At 46.4% G+C, this 16830-nt stretch overlaps 1 protein-coding gene across 1 annotated transcript; it reads right to left on the bottom strand.

Annotated features, from left to right (window-relative positions):
* Positions 1-5685: 5685 nt before the first annotated feature.
* Positions 5686-16549, bottom strand: LOC120037760 (RNA pseudouridylate synthase domain-containing protein 1-like). The gene is made up of 6 exons (XM_038983724.1): positions 16476-16549; positions 14462-15209; positions 12009-12132; positions 10653-10755; positions 6427-6528; positions 5686-6174 (listed from the first exon to the last, which is right to left on the bottom strand). The coding sequence occupies exons 2-6, from the start codon at positions 15175-15177 to the stop codon at positions 5765-5767; spliced, it is 1455 nt and encodes a 484-aa protein (XP_038839652.1). The 5' UTR covers positions 15178-15209; positions 16476-16549; the 3' UTR covers positions 5686-5764.
* Positions 16550-16830: the final 281 nt, after the last annotated feature.

Here is a 16830-nt window from a genome sequence, read left to right as displayed (position 1 = left end):
ACATCTAATCAAATGGCCCAGACTAGTTGCATTGACCCCCCCCCCTCTTTTACACCGCTGCCACTTTCTGTTGTCATCTATGCATAGTCAATTTAATAACTCTACCTACATGTACATACTACCTCAACCAACCGGTGCCCCCACACATTGACTCTGTATCAGTACCCCCCTGTATATAGCCTCCACATTGACTCTGTACCGGTACCCCCTGTATATAGTCTCCAAATTGACTCTGTACTGGTACCCCCTGAATATAGTCTCCATACTGACTCTGTACCGGTACCCCCTGTATATAGCCTCCACATTGACTCTGTACCAGTACCCCCTGTATATAGCCTCCACATTGACTCTGTACCGTAACACCCTGTATATAGCCTCCACATTGACTCTGTACCGGTACCACCTGTATATAGCCTCCACATTGACTCTGTACCGGTACCCCCTGTATATAGCCTCCACATTGACTCTGTACCGGTACCACCTGTATATAGTCTCCACATTGACTCTGTACCGGTACCCCCTGTATATAGCCTCCACATTGACTCTGTACCGGTACCCTCTGTATATAGTCTCCACATTGACTCTATACCGGTGCCCCCTGTATATAGCCTCCACATTGACTCTGTACCGGTAGCCCCCTGTATATAGCCTCCACAATGACTCTGTACCGGTACCCCCCTGTATATAGCCTCCACATTGACTCTGTACCGGTACCCCCTGTATATAGCCTCCACATTGACTCTGTACCGGTACCCCCTGTATATAGTCTCCACATTGACTCTGTACCGGTACCCCCTGCATATAGCCTCCACATTGACTCTGTACCGGTACCCCCTGTATATAACCTCCACATTAACTCTGTACCGGTACCCCCTGTATATAGTCTCCACATTGACTCTGTACCGGTACCCCCTGCATATAGCCTCCACATTGACTCTGTACCGGTACCCCCTGTATATAACCTCCACATTAACTCTGTACCGGTACCCCCTGTATATAGTCTCCACATTGACTCTGTACCGGTACCCCCTGTATATAGCCTCCATATTGACTCTGTACCAGTACCCCCTTGTATATAGTCTCCACATTGACTCTGTACCGGTACCCCCTGTATATAGCCTCCACATTGACTCTGTACCATAATACCCTGTATATAGCCTCCACATTGACTCTGTACCGGTACCCCCTGTATATAGCCTCCATATTGACTCTGTACCAGTACCCCCTTGTATATAGCCTCCACATTGACTCTGTACCAGTACCCCCCTGTATATAGCCTCCACATTGACTCTGTACCGGTACCCTCTGTATATAGTCTCCACATTGACTCTATACCGGTGCCCCCTGTATATAGTCTCCACATTGACTCTATACCGGTGCCCCCTGTATATACCTGTTGTATTCAGCATTTCACTGTAAGGTCTACTACACCTGTTGTATTCAGCATTTCACTGTGAGGTCTACTACACCTGTTGTATTCAGCATTTCACTGTGAGGTCTACTACACCTGTTGTATTCAGCATTTCACTGTAAGGTCTACTACACCTGTTGTATTCAGCATTTCACTGTGAGGTCTACTACACCTGTTGTATTCAGCATTTCACTGTAAGGTCTACTACACCTGTTGTATTCAGCATTTCACTGTGATGTCTACTACACCTGTTGTATTCAGCATTTCACTGTGATGTCTACTACACCTGTTGTATTCAGCATTTCACTGTGAGGTCTACTACACCTGTTGTATTCAGCATTTCACTGTGAGGTCTACTACACCTGTTGTATTCAGCATTTCACTGTGAGGTCTACTACACCTGTTGTATTCAGCATTTCACTGTGAGGTCTACTACACCTGTTGTATTCAGCATTTCACTGTAAGGTCTACTACACCTGTTGTATTCAGCATTTCACTGTAAGGTCTACACCTGTTGTATTCAGCATTTCACTGTGAGGTCTACTACACCTGTTGTATTCAGCATTTCACTGTAAGGTCTACTACACCTGTTGTATTCGGCATTTCACTGTAAGGTCTACTACACCTGTTGTATTCGGCATTTCACTGTGAGGTCTACTACACCTGTTGTATTCGGCATTTCACTGTGATGTCTACTACACCTGTTGTATTCGGCATTTCACTGTGATGTCTACTACACCTGTTGTATTCAGCATTTCACTGTGAGGTCTACTACACCTGTTGTATTCAGCATTTCACTGTAAGGTCTACTACACCTGTTGTATTCAGCATTTCACTGTGAGGTCTACTACACCTGTTGTATTCAGCATTTCACTGTAAGGTCTACTACACCTGTTGTATTCAGCATTTCACTGTAAGGTCTACTACACCTGTTGTATTCAGCATTTCACTGTAAGGTCTACTACACCTGTTGTATTCAGCATTTCACTGTGAGGTCTACTACACCTGTTGTATTCAGCATTTCACTGTGAGGTCTACTACACCTGTTGTATTCAGCATTTCACTGTGAGGTCTACTACACCTGTTGTATTCAGCATTTCACAGGAAGGTCTACTACACCTGTTGTATTCAGCATTTCACAGGAAGGTCTACTACACCTGTTGTATTCAGCATTTCACTGTGAGGTCTACTACACCTGTTGTATTCAGCATTTCACTGTAAGGTCTACTACACCTGTTGTATTCAGAATTTCACTGTAAGGTCTACTACACCTGTTGTATTCAGCATTTCACTGTGAGGTCTACTACACCTGTTGTATTCAGCATTTCACTGTGAGGTCTACTACACCTGTTGTATTCAGCATTTCACTGTGAGGTCTACTACACCTGTTGTATTCAGCATTTCACTGTAAGGTCTACTACACCTGTTGTATTCAGCATTTCACTGTAAGGTCTACTACACCGGTTGTATTCAGCATTTCACTGTAAGGTCTACTACACCGGTTGTATTCAGCATTTCACTGTAAGGTCTACTACACCTGTTGTATTCAGCATTTCACTGTGAGGTCTACTACACCTGTTGTATTCAGCATTTCACTGTAAGGTCTACACCTGTTGTATTCAGCATTTCACTGTGAGGTCTACACCTGTTGTATTCAGCATTTCACTGTGAGGTCTACTACACCTGTTGTATTCAGCATTTCACTGTGAGGTCTACTACACCTGTTGTATTCAGCATTTCACTGTAAGGTCTACTACACCTGTTGTATTCAGCATTTCACTGTGAGGTCTACTACACCTGTTGTATTCAGCATTTCACTGTGAGGTCTACTACACCTGTTGTATTCAGCATTTCACTGTGAGGTCTACTACACCTGTTGTATTCAGCATTTCACTGTAAGGTCTACTACACCTGTTGTATTCAGCATTTCACTGTGAGGTCTACTACACCTGTTGTATTCAGCATTTCACTGTAAGGTCTACTACACCTGTTGTATTCAGCATTTCACTGTGAGGTCTACTACACCTGTTGTATTCAGCATTTCACTGTAAGGTCTACTACACCTGTTGTATTCAGCATTTCACTGTAAGGTCTACTACACCTGTTGTATTCAGCATTTCACTGTGAGGTCTACTACACCTGTTGTATTCAGCATTTCACTGTGAGGTCTACACCTGTTGTATTCAGCATTTCAAGGTAAGGTCTACTACACCTGTTGTATTCAGCATTTCAAGGTAAGGTCTGTAAGGTCATGTGACTAATAAAATTTGATTTGAACATGATTACAGTTTTTCTCAAATTATAATTATTTTGTGCATATCCTTTTATCTGTGTACTACAGTATTGACTTTTCCCAGTGAACTTTGACCTACTGTTTGAATCCTGTATCTAAACAGCTCAGTGTGATTACACCATAGCATTCAGCCAGACAAAACTGATCTTCTGGTATACGGCAGTCAATGTCAACAACAAAATAAGTTGAACAAAACTGAAATTTGTATATGAACAAACATTTCCTGGGTTGCCATGGTGATAAAACATCAACATTTTGACCAGTACGGCTCACAAGATGACAAAAAAAAAACAGTTTAATTTTGGAGGTATTGGCCAATTTACTGACACAATAATGTCACGACTTCCGCCGAAGTTGGTCCCTCTCCTTGTTCGGGCGGCGTTCGGCGGTCGACGTCACCGGCTTTCTAGTCGCCACCGATCCATGTTTCATTTTCACCTTTCTCCATTTCACCAACATGCAATTTTGAAGCATAAATTAAATGTTTTGGGTGAGTTACTACCTTTTGCAGACATGCAATAGAGTTGTGATGTCCCATTAAAAACAGTTGTGACAATTGCATTTAACAGTTTAGAGAATGTTAAGACTGTTTTTTTATTTTTTATTAGGCAAAGCGATTGAGAAACTGTAATATAGACAGTATACAACAGTGGTCCTAGAACAGAGCCCTGTGGCACCCCCTTCTGGACAGTATTAACAGTGGTCCTAGAACAGAGCCCTGTGGCACCCCCTTCTGGACAGTATTAACAGTGGTCCTAGAACAGAGCCCTGTGGCACCCCCTTCTGGACAGTATTAACAGTGGTCCTAGAACAGAGCCCTGTGGCACCCCCTTCTGGACAGTATTAACAGTGGTCCTAGAACAGAGCCCTGTGGAACCCCCTTCTGGACAGTATTAACAGTGGTCCTAGAACAGAGCCCTGTGGCTCCCCCTTCTGGACAGTTAACATATCAGATAACTTGCATCAAACTGGACACAGTTCTATTTGCCAAGTAGCTTTTTAACTATGAGACTGACTTAAACAGATAATCCTATGTTGACAAGTTTTGCAACACGAATACAGATCTTGTATTGTGAAATAGTGATGTAGCTAGCTAGCTATGTTTATTTGTAGCTACAGTATGTGTTGAAAACATGTTTCCAATCTGCAATGAATTATTTCTTTTTAATATTGTAACTTTGAATTGTCAACAAAAATAGATCAAATAAAATATTTTTATTTTGCCATCCCCTGACCCGGGAAAGGGGTCATGATTCATATTACCAGAGAAGAAGAGGTGTAAACTGTAAATCTTTGATATGGCTTCCATTTTAGTCATTTAGCAGACACTCTAATCCAGAGAGCAACTTCAAAACAGCAGTAAAAACATTTCAAAATGGTCAAAAAAGTGCCATTAAAAATGCTGTTTTTGAAGAGTAAGTATTGATTTCCAGACTTCTGTTCAATGTGAGATGGAGGGAAGACAGTAGGACTCCTGCTGTGCTACTCTCCCACCAGACTCACACAATACATCTCTTGAATACTGAGTGAAGCAGAGAGGCATTAGTTCCCCATTTTTTTCTGTCTTTCCCATACAGATCAAATATTAAAAGATGCTTTTGGTTGCAGAGTCTCAAGGAGAGGTTAACAGAGGAGGGGGTGATGAAGCAGAAGGGATGGGGGATGGGGGGATGAAGAGAGGAGGAGGAGGGATGACGAGAGGATGAAGAGAGGAGCAGAAGGGATGAAGAGAGGAGGAGGAGAAGGGATGGGGATGAAGAGAGGAGAAGGGATGAAGAGAGGAGGAGGGATGGAGGATGAAGAGAGGAGGAGGAGAAGGGATGGGGGATGGGGGGATGAAGAGAGGAGCAGAAGGGATGGGGGATGAAGAGAGGAGAAGGGATGCGGGATGAAGAGAGGAGAAGGGATGAGAGATGAAGATAGGAGGAAGAGAAGGAGGGATGGGGGATGAAGAGAGGAGGAGGAGGAGGGATGGGGGATGAAGATAGAAGAAGAAGAAGGGATGGGGATGAAGAGAGGAGGAGGGATGGAGGATGAAGAGAGGAGGAGGGATGGAGAATTCAGACATCAGTCCACTCAGACAACCACTGCTGACACGTCCTCCTCTGCTCCGCACTCTCCTCTCTCCCCCTCCTCCTCCTCTCCTCCTGCTGCTTCCTCCTCTCCTCCTGCTGCCTCTTCTTCTCCTCCTGCTCCGTCCTCTCCTCCGCCGCCCTGCGCTCCAGCAGGGTCTCCACGGCTCCCTCTACAGTCCGGAGGCAGTGCTGCGGGCGCCATCGGGGGTCAGTGGGCGTGGTGAAGGGGTCAGGAGCGACGGCCTGCAGGGGGAGAGGCTCCAGAGGGAGGTGTAGGAGGTGTGCGTGCAGCATCATACGATAGGGGGCGCTGTCTTCTCCCAGGCTGTAGGTGTAGTCTCCTACGATGGGGTGACCTACCGCCTCACAGTGGACCCTCAGCTGGTGGGTACGACCTGACACACAAAATGACAACAATATGAGTTGAATATTTTTGTACCTACCGAACACTATATAGGCCTATCTGTGTACCTGTGTGTGTGTGTGCGTCTGTGTGTGTGTGTGTGTGTGTGTGTGTGTGTGTGTGTGTGTGTGTGTGTGTCTATGTGTGTGTGTGTGTGTGTGTGTGTGTGTGTGTGTGTGTGTGTGTGTGTGTGTGTGTGTGTGTGTGTGTGTGTGTGTGTGTGTGTGTGTGTGTGTGTGTGTACCTGTCAGAGGTTGCAGCAGCACCTTGGTAACAGGGTCTCCATCATAAGCTCCGTACTCCAACACTGTGAGCTGTGTCCGACAGGGCTTGGGCTTCTCACAACCTGCAGAGAGACTGGCAATGAGACTTACAGATCTAGAACTAACATTTCTATGTGAATTTGGTCGGTAACTTGCAGAGAGACTGGCAATGAGACTTACAGATCTAGAACTAACACTTCTATGTGAATTTGGTCGGTAACCTGCAGAGAGACTGGCAATGAGACTTACAGATCTAGAACTAACACTTCTATGTGAATTTGGTCGGTAACCTGCAGAGAGACTGGCAATGAGACTTACAGATCTAGAACTAACACTTCTATGTGAATTTGGTCGGTAACCTGCAGAGAGACTGGCAATGAGACTTACAGATCTAGAACTAACATTTCTATGTGAATTTGGTCGGTAACCTGCAGAGAGACTGGCAATGAGACTTACAGATCTAGAACTAACATTTCTATGTGAATTTGGTCGGTAACCTGCAGAGAGACTCGCTGTCAATGAGACTTACAGATCTAGAACTAACATTTCTATGTGCATTTGGTCGGTAACCTGCAGAGAGACTCGCTGTCAATGAGACTTACAGATCTAGAACTAACATTTCTATGTGCATTTGGTCGGTAACCTGCAGAGAGACTCGCTGTCAATGAGACTTACAGATCTAGAACTAACACTTCTATGTGCATTTGGTCGGTCGCCCAAAAAGTTACATATTGCAGCTTTAAAGAGAGTAGCTTTCATGAAGATAACAAATCCGTGGAAAACCAGACGTTTAAGTCTTCGTTAGAGTGAAACACGACAACTCTGGTCTTCATGCGCTCCATGGGGGATTCGAACACTGTGGCAATAGATGTCATGAACTGGGCGCCTTACCTCTGTGAGCTAACCGTACCACTGTGAGCTAACCGTACCACTGTGAGCTAACCGTACCTCTGTGAGCTAACCGTACCTCTGTGAGCTAACCGTACCTCTGTGAGCTAACCGTACCTCTGTGAGCTAACCGTACCACTGTGAGCTAACCGTACCACTGTGAGCTAACCGTACCACTGTGAGCTAACCGTACCTCTGTGAGCTAACCGTACCTCTGTGAGCTAACCGTACCTCTGTGAGCTAACCGTACCACTGTGAGCTAACCGTACCTCTGTGAGCTAACCGTACCACTGTGAGCTAACCGTACCTCTGTGAGCTAACCGTACCTCTGTGAGCTAACCGTACCACTGTGAGCTAACCGTACCTCTGTGACCTAACCGTACCTCTGTGAGCTAACCGTACCTCTACCTCTGTGAGCTAACCGTACCTCTGTAAGCTAACCTTACCACTGTGAGCTAACCGTACCTCTGTGAGCTAACCGTACCTCTGTGAGCTAACCTTACCACTATCACTGTGAGCTAACCGTACCTCTACCTCTGTAAGCTAACCTTACCACTACCACTGTGAGCTAACCGTACCTGTGCCTCTGTGAGCTAACCTTACCACTACCACTGTGAGCTAACCTTAACACTACCTCTGTGAGCTAACCTTACCACTACCACTGTGAGCTAACCTTACCACTACCACTGTGAGCTAACCTTACCACTACCTCTGTGAGCTAACCTTACCACTACCTCTGTGATCTAACCTTACCACTACCACTGTGAGCTAACCTTACCATTAACACTGTGAGCTAACCTTACCACTAACACTGTGAGCTAACCTTACCACTACCTCTGTGAGCTAACCTTACCACTACCACTGTGAGCTAACCTTACCACTACCACTGTGAGCTAACCTTACCACTACCTCTGTGAGCTAACCTTACCACTACCACTGTGAGCTAACCTTACCACTACCACTGTGAGCTAACCGTACCTCTGTGAGCTAACCTTACCACTACCACTGTGAGCTAACCTTACCACTACCTCTGTGAGCTAACCTTACCACTACCACTGTGAGCTAACCTTACCACTACCTCTGTGAGCTAACCTTACCACTGTGAGCTAACCTTACCACTACCACTGTGAGCTAACCTTACCACTACCACTGTGAGCTAACCTTACCACTACCACTGTGAGCTAACCTTACCACTACCACTGTGAGCTAACCATACCTCTGTGAGCTAACCTTACCACTACCACTGTGAGCTAACCTTACCACTAGCACTGTGAGCTAACCTTACCACTACCACTGTGAGCTAACCGTACCTCTGTGAGCTAACCTTACCTCTACCACTGTGAGCTAACCTTACCACTACCACTGTGAGCTAACCTTACCACTACCACTGTGAGCTAACCTTACCACTACCACTGTGAGCTAACCTTACCACTACCTCTGTGAGCTAACCTTACCTCTGTGAGCTAACCGTACCTCTGTGAGCTAACCTTACCTCTCTCTGTGAGCTAACCTTACCTCTGTGCGCTAACCTTACCTCTGTGAGCTAACCTTACCACTACCACTGTGAGATAACCGTACCTCTGTGAGCTAACCTAACCTCTGTGAGCCATGTTATTACCTGGTACTCCCTGTATATAGCCATGTTATTACCTGGTACTCCCTGTATATAGCCACGTTATTACCTGGTACTTCCTGTATATAACCACGTTATTACCTGCTACTTCCTGTATATAGCCATGTTATTACCTGGTACTCCCTGTATATAGCCATGTTATTACCTGCTACTTCCTGTATATAGCCATGTTATTACCTGGTACTCCCTGTATATAGCCACGTTATTACCTGGTACTCCCTGTATATAGCCATGTTATTACCTGCTACTTCCTGTATATAGCCATGTTATTACCTGGTACTCCCTGTATATAGCCATGTTATTACCTGGTACTCCCTGTATATAGCCATGTTATTACCTGGTACTCCCTGTATATAACCATGTTATTACCTGGTACTTCCTGTATATAACCATGTTATTACCTGGTACTTCCTGTATATAGCCATGTTATTACCTGGTACTCCCTATATATAGCCATGTTATTACCTGGTACTCCCTGTATATAGCCATGTTATTACCTGGTACTCCCTGTATATAGCCATGTTATTACCTGCTACTCCCTGTATATAGCCATGTTATTACCTGGTACTCCCTGTATATAGCCATGTCTGTACTCCTGTATATAACCACGTTATTACCTGCTACTTCCTGTATATAGCCATGTTATTACCTGGTACTCCCTGTATATAGCCATGTTATTACCTGCTACTTCCTGTATATAGCCATGTTATTACCTGGTACTCCCTGTATATAGCCACGTTATTACCTGGTACTCCCTGTATATAGCCATGTTATTACCTGCTACTTCCTGTATATAGCCATGTTATTACCTGGTACTCCCTGTATATAGCCATGTTATTACCTGGTACTCCCTGTATATAGCCATGTTATTACCTGGTACTCCCTGTATATAACCATGTTATTACCTGGTACTTCCTGTATATAACCATGTTATTACCTGGTACTTCCTGTATATAGCCATGTTATTACCTGGTACTCCCTATATATAGCCATGTTATTACCTGGTACTCCCTGTATATAGCCATGTTATTACCTGGTACTCCCTGTATATAGCCATGTTATTACCTGCTACTCCCTGTATATAGCCATGTTATTACCTGGTACTCCCTGTATATAGCCATGTTATTACCTGGTATTTCCTGTATATAGCCACGTTTATTACCTGGTACTTCCTGTATATAGCCACGTTATTACCTGGTACTTCCTGTATATAGCCACGTTATTACCTGGTACTTCCTGTATATAGCCACGTTATTACCTGGTACTTCCTGTATATAGCCACGTTATTACCTTGTACTCCCTGTATATAGCCACGTTATTACCTGGTACTTCCTGTATATAGCCACGTTATTACCTGGTACTTCCTGTATATAGCCAAGTTATTACCTTGTACTCCCTGTATATAGCCACGTTATTACCTGGTACTTCCTGTATATAGCCACGTTATTACCTGGTACTTCCTGTATATAGCCACGTTATTACCTGGTACTTCCTGTATATAGCCACGTTATTACCTGGTACTCCCTGTATATAGTCATGTTATTACCTGGTACTCCCTGTATATATTACTTACTTACTTGCTTGCTGACTGGCTGACTGACTGACTCACACACCACACACACACACACACACACACACACACACACACACACACACACACACACACCAGCTGCAGCAGGTTCTTACCGTCTGTTCCTTGGATACACATCATGTGTGTTCTTCCCTCTGTGGTGTTTTGACCGATGGAGAAATCTACAGTCATCTCCTCCTCCTCCACCCAGCTTCTCACCTGGAGGAAACACATATTACATCTACAGTCATCTCCTCCTCCTCCACCCAGCTTCTCACCTGGAGGAAACACATATTACATCTACAGTCATCTTCTCCTCCTCTACCCAGCTTCTCACCTGGTGGAAACACATATTACATCTACAGTCATCTACTCCTCCTCTACCCAGCTTCTCACCTGGAGGAAACACATTACATCTACAGTCATCTTCTCCTCCTCCACCCAGCTTCTCACCTGGTGGAAACACATTAAATCTACAGTCATCTACTCCTCCTCTACCCAGCTTCTCACCTGGTGGAAACACATTACATCTACAGTCATCTACTCCTCCTCTACCCAGCTTCTCACCTGGTGGAAACACATTACATCTACAGTCATCTACTCCTCCTCTACCCAGCTTCTCACCTGGAGGAAACACATATTACATCTACAGTCACCCTCTCCTCCTCTACCCAGCTTCTCACCTGGAGGAAACACATTAAATCTACAGTCATCTACTCCTCCTCTACCCAGCTTCTCACCTGGAGGAAACACATTACATCTACAGTCATCTACTCCTCCTCTACCCAGCTTCTCACCTGGAGGAAACACATATTACATCTACAGTCATGTACTCCTCCTCTACCCAGCTTCTCACCTGGAGGAAACACATTACATCTACAGTCATCTACTCCTCCTCTACCCAGCTTCTCACCTGGAGGAAACACATTAAATCTACAGTCATCTTCTCCTCCTCCACCCAGCTTCTCACCTGGAGGAAACACATATTACATCTACAGTCATCTACTCCTCCTCTACCCAGCTTCTCACCTGGAGGAAACGCATATTAAATCTATAGTCACCTTCTCCTCCTCTACCCAGCTTCTCACCTGGTGGAAACACATATTACATCTAGTCATCTTCTTTTGTGAGGCGTGGTGTGTGTGTGGTGTGGTGTGTGTGTGAGGCGTGGTGTGTGTGTGAGGCGTGGTGTGTGTGTGAGGCGTGGTGTGTGGTGTGTGTGTGTGGCGTGGTGTGTGTGTGTGGCGTGGTGTGTGTGTGAGGCGTGGTGTGTGGTGTGTGTGTGAGGCGTGGTGTGTGTGTGTGTGGCGTGGTGTGTGTGTGTGGCGTGGTGTGTGTGTGTGTGTGGTGTGTGTGTGAGGCGTGGTGTGTGTGTGTGTGTGGTGTGTGTGTGAGGCGTGGTGTGTGTGTGTGTGTGAGGCGGGGTGTGTGGTGTGTGTGTGAGGCGTGGTGTGTGTGGTGTGTGTGTGTACCAGTGCTAGGTAGACCTTGGTAGCTCTGCGGTCTTTAAAGCAGTGGTAGACCCGGCCAGCAGCAGCCTTGTTCAGAGCCACACACAGAACCCCACTGGTGGAGTAGTCCAGCTGGTGACAGAACCTGACAGAGAGAGAAGGAGAGAGAGAGAGAGAGAGAGAGAGAGAAGGAGAGAGAGAGAGAGAGAGGGAGAAGGAGAGAGAGAGAGAGAGAGAGAGAGAGAGAGAGAGAGAGAGAGAGAATGAGAGAGAGAGGAGAGAGAGAGAGAGAGAAGGGAGAGAGACAGAGAAAGGGAGAGAGAGAGAGATAAAGAGAGAGAGATAAAGAGAGAGAGAGAAGGAGAGAGAGAGAGAAAGGGAGAGAGAGAGAGAGAGAAACAGAGAGAGAAGGAGAGAGAGAGAGAGAGAGAGACAGAGAGAGACAGAGGGAGAGAGACAGAGACAGAGAAACAGAGACAGAGAGACAGAGAGACAGAGAGAGAGAGAGAGAGAGAGAGAGAGAGAGAGCGAGAGTGAGAGAGGGACAGAGAGAGAAGGAGAGAGAGAGAGAGAGACAGAGAGAGACAGAGGGAGAGAGACAGAGACAGAGAAACAGAGACAGAGAGACAGAGAGACAGAGAGACAGAGAGAGAGAGAGAGAGAGAGAGAGAGAGATGTTTCAGATTGAGATACCGTACCTGGCTATGTGTGTGTGTGTGTTCATTGTTGACGATACAATATAATGTAATATAAAGCCCATAATCTACTGGTGATTCTCTCTAGTCTTCATGTCTTAGTTTCACTATTAATCTCCTTCACTGTAAAATCAGTTGGTCAACCCTCCCTCCACCTCCCTGAACCCATAGTACGTCCCGGGGTCGGCCAGCTCAGGGAAACGCAGCCCCAGCTGTTTCTGGACCGTGTGTTTCTCTTACCTGAACCCATAGTACGTCCCGGGGTCGGCCAGCTCAGGGAAGCTCAGCCCCAGCTGTTTCTGGACCGTGTGTTTCTCTTACCTGAACCCATAGTACGTCCCGGGGTCGGCCAGCTCAGGGAAACGCAGCCCCAGCTGTTTCTGGACCGTGTGTTTCTCTTACCTGAACCCATAGTACGTCCCGGGGTCGGCCAGCTCAGGGAAACTCAGCCCCAGCTGTTTCTGGACCGTGTGTTTCTCTTACCTGAACCCATAGTACGTCCCGGGGTCGGCCAGCTCAGGGAAACGCAGCCCCAGCTGTTTCTGGACCGTGTGTTTCTCTTACCTGAACCCATAGTACGTCCCGGGGTCGGCCAGCTCAGGGAAACGCAGCCCCAGCTGTTTCTGGACCGTGTGTTTCTCTTACCTGAACCCATAGTACGTCCCGGGGTCGGCCAGCTCAGGGAAACTCAGCCCCAGCTGTTTCTGGACCGTGTGTTTCTCTTACCTGAACCCATAGTACGTCCCGGGGTCGGCCAGCTCAGGGAAACGCAGCCCCAGCTGTTTCTGGACCGTGTGTTTCTCGTACCTGAACTCATAGTACGTCCCGGGGTCGGCCAGCTCAGGGAAACGCAGCCCCAGCTGTTTCTGGACCGTGTGTTTCTCTTACCTGAACCCATAGTACGTCCCGGGGTCGGCCAGCTCAGGGAAACGCAGCCCCAGCTGTTTCTGGACCGTGTGTTTCTCTTACCTGAACCCATAGTACGTCCCGGGGTCGGCCAGCTCAGGGAAGCTCAGCCCCAGCTGTTTCTGGACCGTGTGTTTCTCTTACCTGAACCCATAGTACGTCCCGGGGTCGGCCAGCTCAGGGAAACGCAGCCCCAGCTGTTTCTGGACCGTGTGTTTCTCGTACCTGAACTCATAGTACGTCCCGGGGTCGGCCAGCTCAGGGAAACGCAGCCCCAGCTGTTTCTGGACCGTGTGTTTCTCTTACCTGAACCCATAGTACGTCCCGGGGTCGGCCAGCTCAGGGAAACGCAGCCCCAGCTGTTTCTGGACCGTGTGTTTCTCTTACCTGAACCCATAGTACGTCCCGGGGTCGGCCAGCTCAGGGAAGCTCAGCCCCAGCTGTTTCTGGACCGTGTGTTTCTCTTACCTGAACCCATAGTACGTCCCGGGGTCGGCCAGCTCAGGGAAACGCAGCCCCAGCTGTTTCTGGACCGTGTGTTTCTCGTACCTGAACCCATAGTACGTCCCGGGGTCGGCCAGCTCAGGGAAACGCAGCCCCAGCTGTTTCTGGACCGTGTGTTTCTCTTACCTGAACCCATAGTACGTCCCGGGGTCGGCCAGCTCAGGGAAACTCAGCCCCAGCTGTTTCTGGACCGTGTGTTTCTCTTACCTGAACCCATAGTACGTCCCGGGGTCGGCCAGCTCAGGGAAACGCAGCCCCAGCTGTTTCTGGACCGTGTGTTTCTCTTACCTGAACCCATAGTACGTCCCGGGGTCGGCCAGCTCAGGGAAACGCAGCCCCAGCTGTTTCTGGACCGTGTGTTTCTCTTACCTGAACCCATAGTACGTCCCGGGGTCGGCCAGCTCAGGGAAACGCAGCCCCAGCTGTTTCTGGACCGTGTGTTTCTCGTACCACATCTTGCTGTCGATGCGGATGTCCCAGTGCTTATCCACTATGATGTAGTCACAGCTCTGATACAGAACCTTCAGACTGTCAACACTGGCCGGTTCCACACCTCTGGCCGGTTCCACACCGCTGGCCGATTCCACAACCCTGGTAGTTTCCAGCGGTTCCATACTGGTCGGTTCCACACTGCCAGGTTCCATACCGCTGTCTGGTTGCTCACTGGTCGGTTCCACACTGCCCGGTTCCATACTGCCCGGTTCCATACTGCCAGGTTCCATACTGCCCGGTTCCATACTGCCCGGTTCCATACTGCCCGGTTCCATACTGGTGGTGCGCTCCATACTGCCCGGTTCCATACTGCCAGGTTCCATACTGCCTGGTTCCATACTGCCCGGTTCCATACTGCCAGGTTCCATACTGCCCGGTTCCATACTGCCAGGTTCCATACTGCCCGGTTCCATACTGCCAGGTTCCATACTGCCCGGTTCCATACTGCCAGGTTCCATACTGCCCGGTTCCATACTGCCCGGTTCCATACTGCCAGGTTCCATACTGCCAGGTTTCATACTGCCCGGTTCCATACTGCCTGGTTCCATACTGCCCGGTCCCATACTGCCAGGTTCCATACTGCCCGGTTCCATACTCACCACTCAGTTCAGCTCAGCCTGACCTGCTGAAACAACACGAGGGACTGATGATGTGTTATACGCTTCCTCAAAAGTCAGAATTAAAACTAAAATAACTCAAGAAATCTGTCATTCATTTTGACGTTTTTGCCAAAGAGATCTCAGTTGAGCAATGTCCCATCTAAGATGTTTGGTATTTCTCAGTGAAAAACATTTGCATGAAAACGAGTTCTTTCTCGTTGAATGACAGACTTTATTGAAGAATCTCTACTGTTGACCAAACAATTCAATTTCAATTCAATTCAAAGGACTTTATTGAAGAATCTCTACTGTTGACCAAACAATTCAATTCAATTTCAATTCAATTCAAGGGGCTTTATTGTCATGGGAAACATATGTTAACATTGTCAAAGCAAGTGAAGTAGATAATAAACAAAAGTGAAATAAACAATAAAAAATGAACAGTAAATATTACACTCACAGAAGTTCCAAAAGAATAAAGACATTTCAAATGTCATATTATGTATATATACAGTGTTGTAACGATGTACAAATAGTTAAAGTACAAAAGGGAAAATAAATAAATATAGGGACTGATTGCTTATTGTTTTATTTAACGAGGCAAGTCAGTTAAGAACAAATTCTTATTTACAATGACGTCTACCCCGGACACTGGGCCAATTGTGCGCCGCCATATGGGACTCCCAATCACGGCCAGATGTGGTTCAGCCTGGAATCGAACCAGGGACTGTAGTGACGCCTCTAGCACTGAGATGCAGTGCCTTAGACAGCTATGCCACTCGAGAGCACTGATGATGTTACAAATAAATTAAACAATCACCGACGATGGGGAGTAGGTACACTTCGGCTTGCCTCGAGAAAAAATGTCGTGTGCCCCAAAAGCCGGTAAAAAAACTCACCAGAGTCCAAAAACAAACAAAAACGTCACAAAACGTGGTAATAATGTATGCATGTACCCTTCCGATCTGTTTCGGCTGGGAAGCATCAGGACGACTTAACTGCGCATCACATCCCCGCCTGTCTGTCTGTCTGCTGTACTCAGATATATGAGTTGCACTGTTTTACTAGATACAATACCTAGTTAAAGAGTTTATATTATTACAATGGACAGACAGTTGTACAATGTAACACACATTCGTTAGCCAGCTAAGTAACGGTAGCTAACGTTATCTAAGTTAGCAAGCTAGCTAAATCAGCTAGTTTACAGTCAGTGTCATTTTTCGGTACGTTAGATTGTTATCTAGCGAGTTAGTACATATTTATTTGAAAAGTAGTTTAATTGTGTTATATACCTGTTTCTTATTTAAGTCTCTCCAGTAGACCCACATGTACATTAGCGACAAGAAACAAAAACACGGAAGCTGTGACAACGTCATAGTGACGGAAGGCACAAACAACCAATCACAGACCAAAGAAGCGTTGAATACGCCTACAAATTCAATGTTTACCTTTTTCTGTAACAACCAATGTTTTCCTGATGCATCCTTGACAAGGCTACGAGCTACTACTGACGTTAGACATTTTCATGTTTTCGCAATGTGAAAAATCCTACCTTTTTTTTGTTTATCAGTTTCACACACATCCATGTGCTTTTTATTTGGAACAAAGGTAAATTAGGTCCTTATAATTATTTTTTATTTAACTAGA

This window comes from Salvelinus namaycush, unplaced genomic scaffold (assembly GCF_016432855.1).
Source record: "Salvelinus namaycush isolate Seneca unplaced genomic scaffold, SaNama_1.0 Scaffold1851, whole genome shotgun sequence".
Classification (NCBI taxonomy): domain Eukaryota; kingdom Metazoa; phylum Chordata; class Actinopteri; order Salmoniformes; family Salmonidae; genus Salvelinus; species Salvelinus namaycush.
This window is presented reverse-complemented; position numbering and strand designations above follow the sequence as displayed.

Excerpts from the sequence above, each read along its gene's own strand:
- LOC120037760 (XM_038983724.1), bottom strand. The coding sequence starts at position 15,177 with ATGGAACCGGGCAGTATGGAACCTGGCAGTATGGGACCGGGCAGTATG. Across the intron at positions 12,133-14,461 it reads GGGACGTACTATGGGTTCAG|GTTCTGTCACCAGCTGGACT; the intron begins GTAAGAGAAACA and ends TCTCTCTGTCAG. Across the intron at positions 6,175-6,426 it reads GCTGCTGCAACCTCTGACAG|GTCGTACCCACCAGCTGAGG; the intron begins GTACACACACAC and ends TTTGTGTGTCAG.